Here is a 17,800-nt window from a genome sequence, read left to right as displayed (position 1 = left end):
AGTCTGTTCCCCCCCCCCCCACCCGTGGACAAATGAGTCTGGGAAAGGGTACTCTGGAATGCTTACACCACTGAGATGGATGCCTCGCTAACAGGGATGATAACTTTCACTCTAATGCCAACACTGGTTGGGAAGAAGTGGCTGCTGGCTACCCAGAAGACAGTGCTGTGGATTCTGACTCCTCAGAACCTGGGTTTAGCAGACGAGAGGGTCACGATCAACTGGTACTCGCTGCCATGTGTATGGGAGAGGGCAGTCGGTTTGCTGTGAGCTAGCCCTCCTTGCACTAGATTTTCTCCAGGGGAACAGCGTGCTTATCCTACTCCATTCCTGGAGCTATTCCTGGCAAAGCTGGAACACTTTTTGGGTAAAATATTTTCTGGAGACAGCTATTAGCTCAAAGATGAATTAAACCTGCTGCCTAGTTAGCACCTGGATATATTTTGAAGTATTCTGTCCTTCCAGGGCATTCAAACAAATAGCATCATGTCAGTATGACGTTGCCAGGGCAGATGCTGTGCCATCACTGAGAGTCCTGGTACTCAAGGTCCTCTCAGTCCTCTCACTGTATCAGCTGGTTTCCTCCATGGTCCAATCCTGGTTCTTGACTGTGAGAGACGTGCTGCCCCGACAGCACACCACCTTAGACCATCTGAAGACAACTGGACCATTCATGTTCACCAAACCCAGTCTGGAAAGAAGGCCAGTTATCACTGTGGTTACAGCTGAGCATTTGGTCACTGGAGTCGTCCGGGCGTTGTTGGATAGGGAATGTTACTTAAGATCTTTGTGAGATGGTTGTCCTACTGTGTCCTTGGCAAAGCAGTTCTCTTACCCACAGTCATCGTTTCTGCAGGAAGAAGAAACAAAAAGAATGCTTTGGTTTTCACCCATATATTTTTAATGTGTAGCAAACAAGTGCCAGGCACCGTGCTGGATGCAGGGGATGCAGTCCCATGGGTAAGACACACACACCTTGCTTTCCAGGGGGCTCACAGAGGGAGAAATTACAACATGGGAAGCTGAATAACAGAGGTGCACATTAAAATGCATCAGAGCAAGTAGGAGGGAGGGAAGAGCTTCCATGGGGTTGAGGAGGCTGCAGAGAGGATGCTGAAAGATAAGTCTTTAAATTTTTTAAAAAAATCTTTAAGTATAGTTGGTATAAATATTACATTAGTTCCAGGTATACAATAAAGTGATTAGACATTTATATACCTTACACTGTGACCACTACACTAAGTCTAGTAATCGTGTGTCACCATGAAAATTTATCACAATATTATTGACTATATTCCCCTTCACCTTCTCACCCATGCACCACCCCCTCCCCTTTGGCAGCCATCAGTTTAATCTGTTTCTATGAGTCTGCAAAGAAAGCAAATTGAAACCACAATGAGCTACCACCTCACAAAAGTCAGAATAGCTATTAGCAAAAAGTCAATGAATAACACGTGTTGGCAAGGAAGCGGACAGGCAACCCTTGGGCACTGTTGGTAGGGCCGCAGATTGGTGCAGCCACTACAGAAATCAGTATGGAGTTTCCTCAAAAAATTAAAAATAGAACTACCACAGGACCCAGCAATTCCACTTCTGGGTATTTATCAGAACAAAATAAAAACACGAATTAAAAAAGATATATGCACCCCTATATATATTGAGGAATTATTTCCAATGACCAACATATAGAAGCAATGTAGGTTTCCATTAATATATGGATGGATAAAGCAGATGTGGTACATATATACAATGAAATATTACTCAGCAATAAAAATGAATTAAAAGCTTGCCGTTTGCGACACCATGGATAGACCTGCAGGTTATTTTGCTCAGTGAAATAAGTCAGACAGAAAGACAAATACCATATGGTTTCATTTACACGTGGAATCTAAAGAACCAAAGCAAAGGGACAAACAAGAAGAAGGATACTTCTTGAGTTGGAGCATTTAGGCCAGGGGTCCTCAAACTTTGTAAACAGGGGGCCAGTTCACTGTCCCTCAGACCATTGGAGGGCCGGACTATAGTTAAAAAAACAACAACTATGAACAAATTCCTATGCACACTGCACATATCTTATTTTGAAGTAAAAAAACAAAACGGGAACAAATACAATATTTGTATTTGCATGTGGCCCGAGGGCTGTAGTTTGAGGACCCCTGATTTAGGCTGAAGGGGAGGGTGTCCATCAGGAGAGGAGAGAGCCTGTGCACAGGCACCAAGCAGGAAAGGGCACGTGGGGCACTGGATGTATTGTCAGAACGGGGTGGAGTGAGGGGCAGAGTCGTGGGAAGTGAGCTGGGGAATTGAGGGGGGTCTGCGTGGTGCAACATCCCTTCCTTGTTTCCAGTCCATGAAGGGCAGGCTTTCAGTGGAGCCCAGACTTTGAGCAGCAAGATCTTTTTTTTCCTCCTCAGCCCAGCCTTCACCTTAACTTATCAACTCAGGCCATTTCCCAGTGCCGATGGAGGGAATTCATGCTGAGTCACAGAGAGAAAGAAAACGGGAGTCACTGCCAGGGACATGGCGATAACAAAAACGATGCGCATACACTATGGGAGAGCCCAGGCATTCTCCAACCGGGATACATGAACTGAATTTCAAAGCCCAGATGTTCACACGTGAGGCTAGTAGAGAAAGAAACACAAGCCAGAGAGCGTACACTGGCGAGGGAAAAGCATGTCGGACTGCGACCCGGGGCTTTGAAGCTCGTTTCTGGGTGTGGGAGCACCCATGCTCCTGGGGAAGGCTATGTTCCTTTCTGAGTCCAGGAGGGAAATGTGAATGGATATTTGCCTTATATTGTGATTCAGATGCAACGCTCCCAGGCTAGCTGATGCTCCGGAGTTCCCTCTGAATGGCTCTACTTCCCCATCCACCACCCACAGCAGGTCCCGCTTCCCAGAGCCCCTTCTCTCAGCTGTGAGGCCCACAGCTGCAGGTCCAGTGAGCAGCCTGTGTCCTTCCATATCAGGGAAGGCAATCTATGGACAGGCTCAGCCCCACCAATGAATTCGGTCTGGAATTAGTTATCCTGCTATTAGACAACTAGGCCATGTGCCACATTCTTCCAGCTTTTTAGTACCTGTTGTGTGCCAGGCACAAGGAAAGGAACTGTTCAAATCCTTAAGAGAATCCTACGAGGTTCTTTACTGGAGGATGCAGAGATACCAAAAGATTAATTTACCCAAAGCCACACTGTTACTAAGTGTCAGAGCTGGGATGTGAACCCAAGATGTCTAACTTCAAAGTCTAAGCTCTAACAATTACATGATCCCTATACTCATTCTGTAAGTTCAGTCTATCCATTGAAGCTTCTGCCTTGGTTTTCTAGGCAGATGAGGTAATTATAGGAAACTCCAGTCTAATTAGTAGAATGCAGCAGGTGCCATACCCCACTTATGGTTCCCACCTTCTTACTCCATCCCTCCGGATCCCCCTGGCTAGTGACCTGCGTGTGTGTCTCATTTGCCCCTCAGTTCTATGTACAACCCCAGGCTTCCCCTGTTCTGACCTTATTTCACCTCCATTTGAGCAGTCCCTTCAGACTGTCTGGGTAGAGCTCTCCCGAAATGCCCATGTCACAGGGACCACCCCCCCTTTTCAGATTTGTTCTGGCCTAATCTGAAGCCCGCTTAGAGGGCTGGGCTACAACCTCAGCCAGTCTTTTACCAGTTCCCAGGCTCGGTAATACCACTAGCTGAGGCCAGCCTGCCGATGACCAAACCACAGGAAAGCTCCAATCTGGCCTCCATAGCTGGCCTTCGCTCAGTTAGTGAGTTTCCTTGTGCACAATTAGCTGGAGTCAAGCTCAGCCCCTGAGAATACTGTGGAGTAGACTACGGTCTCCCCTTCTCCAGCTGAGTAAGTTTTCTGGGCCCTGATACTGCCTGGTCCTACTAGTACCCTATGTTTTCCTACTTGGGGCAGTGCCACTAAGTCCCCAGAATGTTTTTGGTCCGCCAGCCACATGATGATGGGATAAAGGAGTTTCAGTGTGTCTAATGGGATGCAGGACTCATCTCCACCAGAGGTCTTGTAAGAGAAGCTTCTTGAAAACGATGCTCTCCTGGGGAAAGTCAGGGATACAAGTCAGTGTGAGAAAAGCAGTTCAGTTGTTCCAGGAGAAGGGCGATTTCGAGCATGGCACGGGTGAATTTTGCAGTGGCTCAACCCCTTTGGTTTGTCTTGTGGGAAGAAGATTGGAAAAACTCAACCAACCAACCAACCTGACCCAGTACGAACTTGGTGGGGGGATGGGGTGGTGGTGACCACGGCATCAAGACTGTAGATAACAATGGTGTTCAAGCCCTGGTGGCCCTAAGGCTGGCCTTGCTGGTTCAGTGCTGGCACCAGGCCCATTTCAGTGGGCAGAAGCAGCAGCAACTTTGTTATCAGGCCTCCCAGGCAGCACCTGGGGTTTAGAGGGTTTCAGGGAGTTTAGTGGCATCAGCAGGAGTAGTGGTTATAATCTTTTCTGGACAGAGGGGATTTTAAGCGAATTCAATTGCTCTGAGACATATGAATCTGATTTGAATTAAATTGAATTGAAACCAAAGATGAGAACTGTCCCATTGAAAACTGTAATGTGAAGTGACATTTCAATCACAAAAATGACAGCTGATGTGAGACAGGCCACTGAAACTGACCTCAAATTAAGAACATGAAAAGACTGAGTGGATCATTAGATAATATCTTCCTGTGAATTTGAAAATGGGTTTTGATTACAGGAAGTATCTAAGGGAGAATGAAGAAGCTTGTCAAAAATTGAAGTGACTCATTACATGATTCAATCTAATATGCACTTAATATGGTTAAACTTGAATTTTAAAATTTTATTTAAAAAAGCATAAAAATCCAGGATTATGTTGCCTATTTATTATGTACCACAGCTTTGCAAATAGATGATGGAACATCATGCCACACCCACTTAGAATCTGATTCTTCCCTTTCTCTAAAGAGGACATTCTTTATTGTTCACTCCCCTTCACCCCTTAAAGAATCAGTATGCTGCCTGGTCAGTGTGCCTGAGTGGTTGAGCGTTGACCTATGAACCAGGAGGTTGAGGTTCGATTCCTGGTCTGGGCACATGCCCCACTTGAGCGCTTGATCTCCAGTAGGGAGCATGCAGGATCAATGTTTCTCTCATCATTGATGTTTCTATCTTTCTTTCCTTCTCCCTTCCTCTCTGAAATCAATAAAAATATATTCTTTTTAAAAAAAGAATCAGTCTGTTAAAGAAATAAAGCAGTATGGCTATAACTATATTTCCAGTCAGGAGACTGGGGCAATAGCATGGAAAATGAAAGGGGCCATTTGGGTAATAACTACTATTTAATGAGCACTAAAGCACCCTGCTCTACCCTAAGAACTCGGCATATCTTATCTCATTCAGCCTTGGCCCTCTGTGATAGATATTACCATTGCATGTTTACAGAGCTAACTGGGTCTGAGAAAGACAAAATAACAAAGGCAGTAAATAGCAGAGCCAGAATCTGCCATCACTCGTTTATGGACCCAAATGCATGCTCTTCAAGTACTATGCCCGGGATGGCAAATTACTGCACCTTCACTACCAACTCCATTGAGATGCCTTTCTAAAAAGGATTCTCAGTTCAGAAACTGAACTGAACAGTCCCGTCTTTGTAGGAAAGTGTATCAGGATCCACTGTGAAGTCAACCTTGAGAGTAAAGGTGGTGAATGGTGGCACGTGCGACATGTAGACTGTTACTGAGAGGGGTTCATCGGAAACAAGCCAGAAGCAAGGGCTCTACAGGGGATGCCATTCCAAAGGTGAGCAGAGTACAGGCATGTTAGAGTTACTGCAAGGAAAAACTTACTCTACCTGATGAAGTGAAATAGAGGATATTTGGAGTTTGTTACTCTAAGTTTACATTCACGATATCTATTCAGTAATTCATTCCACAAGCATTTATTGAGCACCAGGTAAATGCAAAGAGGCATCTTGAAAGATTGCTGAGATAAGCGGCCAATATGGTGACTCCACACATGGTGGAATTCTGAGCATTCTGGAGGAAATGGTCATGGGTCTCCCAACCTGCTTTTAAACAGATGTTTCTCTGCAGAGACCTTTATGCAAACTGCCTGGGCTTTTGTGTTGCTACAAATCTCACCTAAGACAATGGCTGGGAACTTAATTGCATTGTCTCAACCCTCACGGGTGTCACCTTGCACTTGGAGAACTGGGGGCTGGAAGGAAGGTAGGGCTCATTTAATCCTCACGAAAAATGAAGTTGCTTTGGCTTTCAGAGCTAGCACGGGGCTACTTTTATACATTAACAGAAACACCACGCCTGAAGATTTGCAAATAGGACATGCAGAGTCCATCTAACACATCAGCAAGCATTTCCCACGCTGTAAGATAGAATAAATTGGAATTCTATCCTACAAGAATATACTCAGGGCTGACTTTGAGCCAGGCATGTTGCCAGGCCCTGGTTATACAATGGTGAATAACAACCTCACGAAGCTACTGGACGTACTGGGGGTGACACGCACCCAGATGATGTCAAGTGGCACCAGATGTTATATTAGGGGTGGGCACAGGGTATTAGGGGAAGAGAGTAGGAGCATCTTCAGAATGCTTCCTGCAGGAGGGGAAAATGGATCCAGATGCTTAAAAGATAATTGGGACCTAGTCAAGCAAAGAGGGAAGGGAGGCAGCACAGGAAGTGAAAGCAGAGACAAGGGCATGGGGGTGAGTAGAAAGCACGGTGTGGACCACCAGCAATTGGGCATGAAGTGCAAGGAGGAGATGGAGGTGGGTCACAGGGCACCCTGAAGGCCAAGTGAGGAAGCCTGGCCTTGTTCTGAACAAAGGGCAGTGATTGAGGGGTTTTAAGCAGGGGAGGGCACGATCAGATAGTGTTTCAGGACTTGGACCTTGGAAGCAGTGTAGCTTGGACTGGGGGACACACAGGCAAGCAGGAGAGCAGAGCTGAGTGACCACGTGGGAGCCACTGAGGCACCTCTCCTGCCCTGCTAGGCCTCCCACCCTGGCCCCGGTAAGTTTGTCAGTGAACGGGGGGAGGAGCTAACTGGCTTTGGCTTCTGAGGGCTCTGTTTGGCTGGGCACAAAACAGGACCTGAGTGCTTAAATTCAGTATTTCCTGGAAAGGGAGCTCTGAAAAATAACCAAGAGCTATAAACATAAATACTGAAGACATTGTAAATGAAGACATATGCCTGCCTCCCAACTACCAGCGGACCCTATATGTTAGTGCACAATAAACTGGATGCTAAATTTGTCCACCTGCGACCCTGACTTCAGGATATCACCATTACCACTTATGAATAATGGACATTTTCTGGATAAAAAGACCCCAATGACCTCTAGTTCTCATTTGCCTGACATGAGGGAGACACTGGAGGGAGGCACACCCAGCCAGCTGCACGTGTGGGCACCTGTGTCTCCCCTCTGGGAGCTTCCACCCTCTGTGAGGAGCTGGGTATAGACTGCCTCTGTGTTAATCCTCCCTCGGGCGCCCTCACACTGACCAGTCCCCTCCTGCCTGGTGAATGTGAACGGACATCATAGACTGGAAACCTCTCTACAAACCACAGAGTGAGGCTCCATCACCATCTGTAGCAAAGGTCAGCAATGAGCCCAAATCAGCTAGAAACATCAACACAGTGAACATGAAAGACTCTATTTACCCTGGGGAGCAAACACAATCTCAGACCTGAAGAGGTTCACAGTCAAGAGAGAAAACAGGTGAATGAACTAACTATAAAGCCACAACTAGAGGCAGAACGTGGTCAATGTAAATCATAAAGTATCATGGGAACACCTCGAGTTAAGTGGGCTATAGTCACTGGAGAATTCACAGAGGAGGTGGCACTTAAATTGAATCCTGAGGGTTACGTAGGATTCATATGGTGAGAATGTAGAGGAAAGGTATTCTAGGCTGAGAGAGCATTAGGAGAAAAGGCATGAAATAGAAAAATTAATTTGGGAAATATTAATAGGTATGGCCAGCCAGCGGAAGCTTTTGAAGGGGGAGAACTGGTAAAATCTGGTTCTCCTTCCCAGGAGAATGGCTTAGGATGAGACGGGAATGACTGAGGGGCTGCTGAGGGAGAGAGCACAGACCCTGGGCTACCTCCTTCTCAGGCACCTGCTGCATAAATGAAACAATAAGTTTTCATTTCAAAATTTTTCATTAAGATAAGCATGGAAAGCCCTGGCTAAGTAGCTCAGTTGGTTAGAGCATCGTACCGATATGCCAAGGTTGGGGGTTCGATTGCCAGTCAGGGCACATACAAGAATCAACCAATTAATGCATCAATAAGTGGAACAACCAATCAATGTTTCTCTCTCTCTCTCCCCCTTCCTTTCTAAAATCAATTAGAAAAAAAGATAACTAGGGAAAATCATGTTCTAATTTGAAGGAATCAAATCTTTGTAGTTACAAAGTATAGTCTTATCAGATTACAACATTTAAATTGTTTTTTAATTAATTTTTTACAGAGAAAGGAAGAGAGAGGGGCAGAGATAGAAACATCGAGGAGAATCATCAATTGGCTGCCTCCTGCACACCCCCCGGCTGCCTCCTGCACACCCCCCACTGGGGATCGAGCCTGCAACCCAAGCATGTGCCTTGACAGGGAATCGAGCCAGTGACATTTTGGTTCATGGGTCGATGCTCAACCACTGAACCACACCAGCTGGGCAATACAACATTTAAAAACACAATTGTGGAAAAAGCCCACAGAACATAACATGACTGCCAAAACAAAGCAAAACAAAAAAATGTATTCCATTAGCTTGAAGGATTTTTTTTAAAGGGCTTTTTCAGTTAATCAACTTTACTGCCTATTGTTCACTGCACATCCTACTGAGTTTGAAAATTATGGTTATATTGAAGCAGATGATTAGGTGGGGGAAGCAACAGCAAAAGCAAAACAACTGAAAGTACATTAGCCAAAAGCTTACATGACACACCACTTGGGAATGTGAGATCATAAGGGACCAGGCATCGGTGCCAGCAGGATGAAAACGAAACAGCTTTCCAGAAAACTCCTAGGCCTTGTTTCAGGTTTACATTCTTAATTGAGCTGAATACCAGCAGCCCAGAAGGAAAGCATCATTCAGAACCAGCTGTGTGGCCCACACCTGGGCTGGCCAGTGAGAAACTGGCCGTGCGAGGCTGGTCCAGCTGCGTTTTCTTCCACGCTGCCTGGCTGGCAGGGAAGCGGGTTTGAGAGACTTGCCGAGGGGTGTAGGAATATACAGGTTTCCTTCTAGGAAGAGGGCAGGGGAGGAAAGAGTAAGAGTACAGCTGGAACAGGTAGAGGCTGCCACTTCAATTCGATGATGAGGTGATGAAGAAAGAGAGCCTTTGCTAAGGGGCTGAACAGAGCTCCACATCTGGATCCAGGCCAGGCATCCCTGGTGTCCACACCTGAGAAGCACTGAGATAGAAAACCGCTGCCTTTAAAAGCACTGTAGGGCCAGGCTGGTGTGGCCCAGTTGACTGAGCATCGTCCCGTGCACCAAGAGGTCTCCAGTTGATTCCCAGGCAGGGCACATGTCTGGGTTGTGGGCCTGACCCCCAACAGGGGGTGAGCAGGAGGCAGCTGATAGATGTTTCTTTCTCTCTGTCCCTCTCCCTGCCTCTTTCTCTAAAAAAACATTTAAAACATTAAACAATAAATAAAATAAAAGCACTGTATGGAATCAGAAAGATCTTAGTTTCACTCTATATTAGTAAGCTCTTGTTATAATGACACACATTCCCCACTGATCTTGGTCATTTACAACGATAACCTCATATTTCCTGTTCATGGGTTTGTGGGTTGGCAGCAGCTCTGCGGGGCTCCGCTGGATCTGGCTAGAGGTGAGCTTCTGTGAGTGCTCACTAGGACGTAGGTAGTTCCCATGACAGATGCCAAAAGCTCAAGGGGGTGAGTAGAAATACGCGGTGCTTTTAAAGCCATCACTTGGAACTGTCACCCCTCTCATATTCTATTGATCTGAGCACGCCACAGGGCAAAGTCCAAAGTCACTGGCATGAAAGACCTATGCAAGACTGTGGAGGGGACATAGAACAGTGGAGACATAAGACAATCTACATCAATGTGCTAGCTCTCCCACTTATTTGCCTCATGATGGTAGCTAAGTCAGTAAAGCCTCAGCTTTTCTCATCTGGGGAGATACTACTGTTTGCCTCACAGGTTGAGGGTGAAATTAGATGATGCACATCCAGTGCTTAGTATAGCGCCTTGGATCGAGCAGGTGTCTGATGTAGGAAAGCTGATGTGACATTATTACTGTGAGGTGTCATGTGTAGGGAAGGTAAGCCTGCTTGTCAGGAGGACAACAAGTGGCACTGGGCGAAGGCAGGACCCAGGGCAGCAGGAGGGGAGGTGGTGGTCAGGCAGATGGGTGCGGGTTTAATGTGGGGGGAAGGCCAGGGGCACAGTAGACCCAAGGCTTATGAGCACTAGGTAATGATGAATGAACAGATACATGGGTGAGAGAGACAACTCAGCCCCCTTTCAAACAACCCTGGGAGAGCCGTTGGTCTGAAGGTGGCAGAGGCTTTATCTTCCCGCCCCCAGGACAACGCGGCTACAGTACTTCCTCCAGGTAAGACCAACTTTGCCCCTTGAGACTGAACCTGCCTTCTGTCCCACTGTCCACTCGCCTGTCCTCACACCATTGTCACCCACATCCCGGCCTGTACTTCCCCTTCCCTGAAAGAACCCGCTGTGTGAACTGTCTCCAACAACTTATGGGGCTCTCCACCTGCCATCCTCTATGTCCTGACTCTTGTAAAACCTTTCCACTTCCTTGCCTTGAGTGAAGCCTGGTTCTCCCTCGAAGGCACACCTCTCTCTGTGCCCTCTCACGAGAAGGCTGGGAATCCCTCGCATCCCATGTATCTCTGGTGGGGTGGTGCGCTGTCTCTTTTGCTCCTCAATGCCTCTGCCTCTCCACCTTATAAAACCGCCGTCACCCCTACACCCCTCTTCCCTGCAGCCACCAGCAACATCCCTGGCCACCCCTTCATCTCCGAAGATGAAGGCCCTGCTGTTCCCGGTTTTCCCTTCCACACCAAGCCCTGCCATTGCCCCACACCAATGACCAGGCCAGGGCAGTGGCTCACATGGTGCCAACCCTTCCCACCATGAAACCACGCCAGGCATCCTGGTGATTGCCGTGACAGGGGGGTGAGGAGGCAGATTCGGGCCTCTGTGGAAGCTGGACACATGGGCCTCTAACTCAGTGTTCCCAGCAGAATTATTGGAGGGGCCTATAGAAGGGAGTTATTTTGAGAGAATTCTTTGTGCATGCAGCAGAGGAGATGTTTGCCACTTTTTAAAAAAATTCCTCACCTGAGGACATGCTTAAAGAGAGGAAGTTGGGAGAGGAGAGAGAGAGAGAGAGAGAGAGAGAGAGAGAGAGAGAGAGAGAGAAAGAAAGAAATATAGATGTGAGAAAAAGAAACATTGATTGGTTGCCATCTGTATATGTCCCGGCCAAGGATGGAACCTACAACCCAGGTATGTGCCCTGACCGGGATTCGAACAGGCAACCTTTTGGTGCTCGGGACAATGCGTAACCAAGCCACACCTGTGTGAGATTTCTGCCACTTTATCAAATGAATTCAGTGGGTCTGGAAACCAAAACCATGTGCCACACAATGCTGGAGACACAGTGGGGACAGTTGCCACTTTCAGCACAGGATGAAGTGGAGAAATCACAGCATGAAATTGCAATAATGAAGCGCAGCCAGCTTGTTGAAGCCAGCACAAGTGCACGCATGGGACGCGTTCCTCTTTGGTGCAGGCGGTGAGCGTGCTGCCTGGGGTGAGCATGGCATGGACTGGAGCCCTGAGTGCAGAAGCTAAGACCCAATGAGTCCTCTGCTCACCTCACAGGGAACATCAATGGCGATGATGTTTCCTGAAAATCGTGTACCAGGTCCCCACAGGTGAGAGCGGAACCCTCACACTGCAAAAGGCTGTTTTCAGAATAGACCTGAGACGGAAGTGGTGGCTCTGAAGCATTTGTGGAGGCCACAGCCTCCTCCGTCCTCTGTCCTGGCTCCCTGCTTCCTCTCCATCTCTCACAGTCTCAGTTTCACAAAAAGTCACCAAATCACCTCAAAATGTGAAATACCCCGAAGTCTTCGGGACCCTGAAGACCAGCTGCACTTCTCTCCTTGTGGACCACACAGACTTTTCCTACAAGTCCCCCCAGCCAGGGAGAGCCCCTGTGCTGTCAGCGAGGGCTTTTGCAATCAGCTTTTCAGCGCATAGAAGTTTGAACATGAAAACCTGCTGAAATCATGTAGTGCTTGTTGGTGAAGGACCTCAACTCCATGAGTCAGGAAAGGGGCGTACGTACCTCAAGCCGAGCACCTGGGATGCCAAATCCTCCTCTCTCCTTCCCTCCGTCTATTTCTCATTCAGCCAATACTGAGCACCTACTCTTTGCTGGGCCCACACAAGGGTCCAGGGAATCAGAGACAAAGGAGATATGATCCTGTTCTCAGGGATCTCATAGTCTGTTCAGGAAAGCAAACCCCGGACAACAAAGCAGCATTATGGGAGCTCCACAAGCTGTATACACAGACAGGAGGCTACGCTTGGGTTGAATCTGAAAGAAGTACAGCAGTCCCCACCTTTATCCACAGTGTTGCTTTCTGAGGTTTCAGTTACCTGCAGTCAACTGGAGTCCAAAATATTAAATGGAAAATTTCAGAAACAAATAACTCCCAAGTTTTAAATTGCACACTGTTCTGAGTAGCGTGACGAAGTCTCACACTGTCCCCTTCTGTCCAGCCCAGGATGTGAATCATCCCTTTGAATCCACGCTATAGACAATCCCCACTCTTAGTCTCTTAGTAGCCAATTTGGTTGTCAGATTGACTGTCGGATATGGTAGTGCTTGTGTTCAAATGACCACCCCCATATTACTTACTATTAGTCATAAAGTGCAAGAGTAGTGATGCTGGCAATTTGGGCATGCCAATGGGAAGCCCTAAAGTGCTTCCTCTAAGTGAAAAGGTGAGTACAGTAAGCAAGATATTTTGAGTGAGAGATCACCACATTCACGTAACTTTTTATTACAGCACCTTGTTATAATTAATCTATCTTATTACCAGTTATTACAACTCATCTCTTACAGTGCCTAATTTATAAATTAAACTTTATCATAGTTATGTACGTGTAGGAAAACAAACAATCTATATATATAAAAGCCTGAGCAACCATTATGACCAGTTGCTATGATGTGCACTGACCACCATGGGGCAGATGCTCAATGCAGGAGTTGCCCCCTGGTGGTCAGTGCGCTCCCACAGTCAACCTCCTGTAGCCAGCCAACCTCCTGCAGTCCCTCCCCCAATCAGGACTGGGCAAGACAGGCCCTGATCGGCCCCAATCGCCGGCCACGCAGAGGGACCCCACCCGTGCATGAATTCGTGCACCAGGCCTCTAGTGTTAAATAACATTAATTATTAAGATTTACCTAGTAGCTATTAAGTGCTCACACTGTGCTAAACATACTGCATTATTTTCCCATTGAGGTCTCACCACAGCTCTGTTTGGTAGGGTCTGCATTGTGCCGTTACAAAGGAGAATGATCTGAGGCTGAGAAAGGTTCAGACACCGGCTCAAGCACACACAGCTCAGAAGTGGGAAAGCCAAATGTGAGCCCTGTGGTCTGACTCCAGAGCCTGTGCTTTTAAATACCACAGTGAAAGGACCACCTCTTTGGCTATGAGTTAGTGGAAGGTGGCCCAGGGGCTCGGCAAAATCCTGGCAGGGGTCAACCCTCCTAAAAGCCTCTTGGCAAATCAAGCCGCCCTCCCTTCTGTTCCCAGCCGCTGACCTCTAGGTCCCAGTAATAATCCAGCTCTGGAAAATCATGAACTGCGTGGGAGAGCAAAAGCAAAGCTGCACTGCCTGCCAAACCCTTCGGCCTGGCCCCTCCTGTGACTCGGGCCTCCCGGGAGGCAGCCTCCACAGGATATCTCTGGCTCTGCCTCCACTGGGAAGCATGCACATGGGCCTCTGCTCTGGAAATTGGGCAATTTCTCACTTAAAACCATCTGAAAACAACTCCAGTGCCTCCAAAATTATACATTCACAGAACATTTCTAGACTCTGGAATAGGATCAGACAGTAATGATTTAATTGATGGTTAAGTGTGTAGATAAAATGAATATGCTGAATCCTCCCTGTAATTATCTCTCCAAGGAGCCCCGGCAGCTGTAATTACTGTCTGAGGCCAAAATTACAAACCGGCTATTGTTTTAAGCAACATGTGTAGCCACCCCTGCTGGATCTCTGAGGAAGTCGGTTCCTCCCAGCACAGGGGCCACCAGGACCCGTCAAAGAGAGCTTAGTCCTTCCAGAGGTTTGCCTCCCAAACCTTGGGGATATGTTCTCATGGCTGTTCTGCACCCCCTGCCTGCACCTTCACTGCACACTCTCTCTCCCAGAGTCTACACACTGCTGGTGGCCAACACACCAAGTTAAGTTATAAATCCACTTCTGTTACAATGGACCAGAATGGCGATCTCCACTGATCAGATGAGTACAATCATGACTGAAATCTTCGCAGAAGCTAAGCTCCTGCCTGGATGACTATGCAAAATTCATGTATTCATCCAATAATCCCAACAGAACTACAGAGTGCCTCCTATGCACCAGGTGCTGAGCAGATGTGACTCCTGCAGTTTTGGACTGTGGCTCTTGAATTATCCTTGACTGGAACCTGCTAAAGGTCCCAGCCAACACCATCTCACACATCTGGATCTGCATCTGGAGATGAGTTAGTTGGATGGAAGAGAGTGTCAGGATGTGGTGGGCATGCTGCAGGGGAGGGGAGGACACATGATCTGCTGATTTCAGCAAAGCTTGTTGGAGACATTGGCTTGGTCCTCAGCCTTGCCTGCTTTGTAGCCTCTATCATGCATTCGGCACTTCCGAGATGCCTGCTGTGTGCGTAGGCTGTGCTCCTCTGTGGGTTATTCCTTCTCCCTCCAAATCATGCATCCCATGCCCTATCTTGGCAGTGCAGGGCTCTTACTATGAGTAAACAAGTCAGAACACAGCCCTAGGTAACACCTAACTGTCATCAAGCAATCTGTCTGATTATTTACTTATGTCTACCCCCTTATCTGGACTGTAAGTTTCATGGAGAATCAAGCTTGGCACCCGCTCAGAAATATTTGATTTATAAATGAAAAACCATAAAATGCTAGGGAGAAGGCAGATGTCACTGACACTCTCCACCTCTAACAGGGGAAGGGTGCTCAACTCCAAGGATGTTGTCAGGTGAAGGCGCTGGAGGTAATGTCTGTGCAATGATGAGGAAATCTAGGCTTCCACAGGGGTACACTAGAATTCATTCACTCCCATTCATTCATAATATTTTTTTTCTCTCTCTCTCTCTCTCTCTCTCTCCCCTATACACACACACGCACGCACACTTTTCTTCATGGGACTGTGATCTTGGAAGCCAAGCACATGTCTTGTCATCACTGAATACTTACTATCTACACATTGTGTAGTACTGAGTGCCCTAAAGAAGTGTTTATTGAATAAGCACATCAGTGAAAGCCCTCAGAACCCTGAAAGGTTACCTGCAGTGGCGATGATGGCCAGCAGAGGGCAGAAAAGGGTAGCAGAGCTGATGGCAGAGGCCCCAGGAAGGGGCCATTTCCTCCGTGGTGATCCCTTGGCATTGAGGCAAGGGTTCTCTTAACCGTGTATTTGAGGACACTGAGAGCACCAGGACTGGAGAAAATTGCTGACAGAAGTCCAACAAAGCCCAGCGTCATTTAGGGGAGAGATCAATTAGAGTGGGGAGCTGGTGATGCTGGTGGCCAGTGCTGGGGCAGAGGTGTGTGGAGAGAGGAGCGGAGTCCGGGACCCCAAGTGAAGTCCTCTAGAGTCACAGTGCTGGCAGCACAAGCCCTGTGTCCAGCACCTCTGGGAGCTCCGAACTTACCCTGGGGGCGTTGTCATTCTTAAAGTGACAAGTGTCCTGAAAGTCAGGCCTGACAGCACCCCCCATCCTGATTGGGAGAGAGGGCAGGGACCCCCACCGGAGCATGGAGGATGCTCTCACACTCCAGGTCCCCCGCAGGTGGGGGGACCGGCAGAGTGTTCTGGGCCATTAGAAGAATTGCTCCTCATCTCAGTCGATTTTCCCTGGAGCTTCGAGTGCTAACGGCAGGTGCAGAGATCAGACAGGAGGCAGGTGGAGAGCGGCTGGCTGCTGCCTGTAGGACCACCTCTCCCCTGGAGAGGGTCTCAATGGGGGCTGTTGGTCTGGCAAACTGTGGGGCCCAGACTTCATTTGCTTCCCTGTGGAGCCTCTGTTGGCTTGAGCCTTTTGGAATCAGCTAGAAAACGGTTTGTTTCCAGGAGGGCAGATAATGGAGCCCAGAGATGCTGTGGGCAGACATCAGGGGAAAGGAGGGAGTCATGGCCGAAGGTCAGACAGACATCACTAGGGGACGAGGAGATGGTAGTTTTCATCTGTCTGAAGAAGGGCCTCTGCCTGAGGTTGGAAAGAGCTCCCCCGGATCAGGGCCTTTGGGCCTTGGGGGATGTGACCTGGCCAGCTAACCCGGGTGGTAGGACACCTGTCCTTTCGGGATGCTCTGAGCGTCAGCAGCGCTGGGAGGCCCTGTGCCCAGGAGAGTGTGAGAGGCGCGGACCCTCAGGTTGTGTGACCAAAGCTTTGATGGAAGCCCATTTGCTGATGCCTAAGTGACCCCATTGTGAAACACAGGTGTCAAGTGTGTGGCTCCTCGAAGGAGCTCAGCTTCCCAGTATAGACAGAGACCCAGATTTCTTGGTGCCGGTCTGGAGCAGGCCCCTCCGGAAGTGGAGAGACAGGCAAAGCTCTATATTTCTAGACAATAAACGTACTTGAGAGGCAAAAGGGTGAGCAAGGGGCCAGGTGGTGCTGAGAGCAGATAGTAAGACAAAGGCAGGCCTGCAGCTCCTCACTGTTTTCAGCTTTCGTGCACGTTCTTGTAAAACATCAGTAGTCGTGTGTGTCTCTGAGTGCCTTCCCTACCATCATTCTGATTGCATCGCCACAATAGCATTTTAAAGAGCTTTTCAAATAGTTTGAATCTCTCCATCCAGGCTCCCAGCAATTGAAAATGTCTACCCACTTTTTTTTCCTTCTGAGTTTTTGAAACTCTTTATTCTAAACCTGGTGGTGGAATCTGACCATATCCGAACATTCTCTCTTTTGCTACCATAATCTCTATGATGACTTCCCTAAGGGCCTACTTACTATTTTGCCAGAGTTCTTGTTTTCCCACACATGTTCTTTGTCTTTCTCCTTCTTAGATTAATTTACAGTTGACCCTTGAACAATGTGGGTGTGAAGCCTCACCTATAACACAAATAGTCGATTAACACATACTCTGCATGCGCATGCATTATATACCACATTCTTACCATAAAGCTAGAGGAAAAAAGTTATTGTAACCACAAGGAAGAGAAAATACACCTACAGTATTTACTGAAGAAAAAAAATCTACATATAAGTGGACTCACACAGTTCAAACCCATGTTGTTCAAGGGTCAACGTGTATGTGTACTTACCTGTCCTGCGCATCCTCCTCAACGCCTTGCAGTTTGTCTGATGGAAGCCACGCAGGCACAGTGAGTGTTTGCATCCTGAATGGTGAGAGGGGGCCTCTCGCAGCAGCGTCGGGCCCTTTGGGACTTGAGAATAAAAGCTCAAGGACTGTCCACAGCTGGACTTGCTGGGACTGAATGGGGGTGGGGCTGTGA

At 47.8% G+C, this 17,800-nt stretch overlaps 1 protein-coding gene across 1 annotated transcript in view; it reads right to left on the bottom strand.

The window, feature by feature from the left end:
• Positions 1-27: 27 nt before the first annotated feature.
• SYT9 (synaptotagmin IX) overlaps positions 28-17,800 on the bottom strand; it is a 112,379-nt gene continuing 94,606 nt past the window's right edge. The window contains exon 7 of the mRNA XM_005873988.2: positions 28-850. Coding sequence (XP_005874050.1) covers positions 842-850 — 9 coding nt within the window. The 3' untranslated portion in view covers positions 28-841. The remainder of the gene's footprint in view (positions 851-17,800) is intronic.

The sequence above is a fragment of the Myotis brandtii genome, unplaced genomic scaffold (genome assembly GCF_000412655.1).
Source record: "Myotis brandtii unplaced genomic scaffold, ASM41265v1 scaffold422, whole genome shotgun sequence".
NCBI classification, from domain to species: domain Eukaryota; kingdom Metazoa; phylum Chordata; class Mammalia; order Chiroptera; family Vespertilionidae; genus Myotis; species Myotis brandtii.
This window is presented reverse-complemented; position numbering and strand designations above follow the sequence as displayed.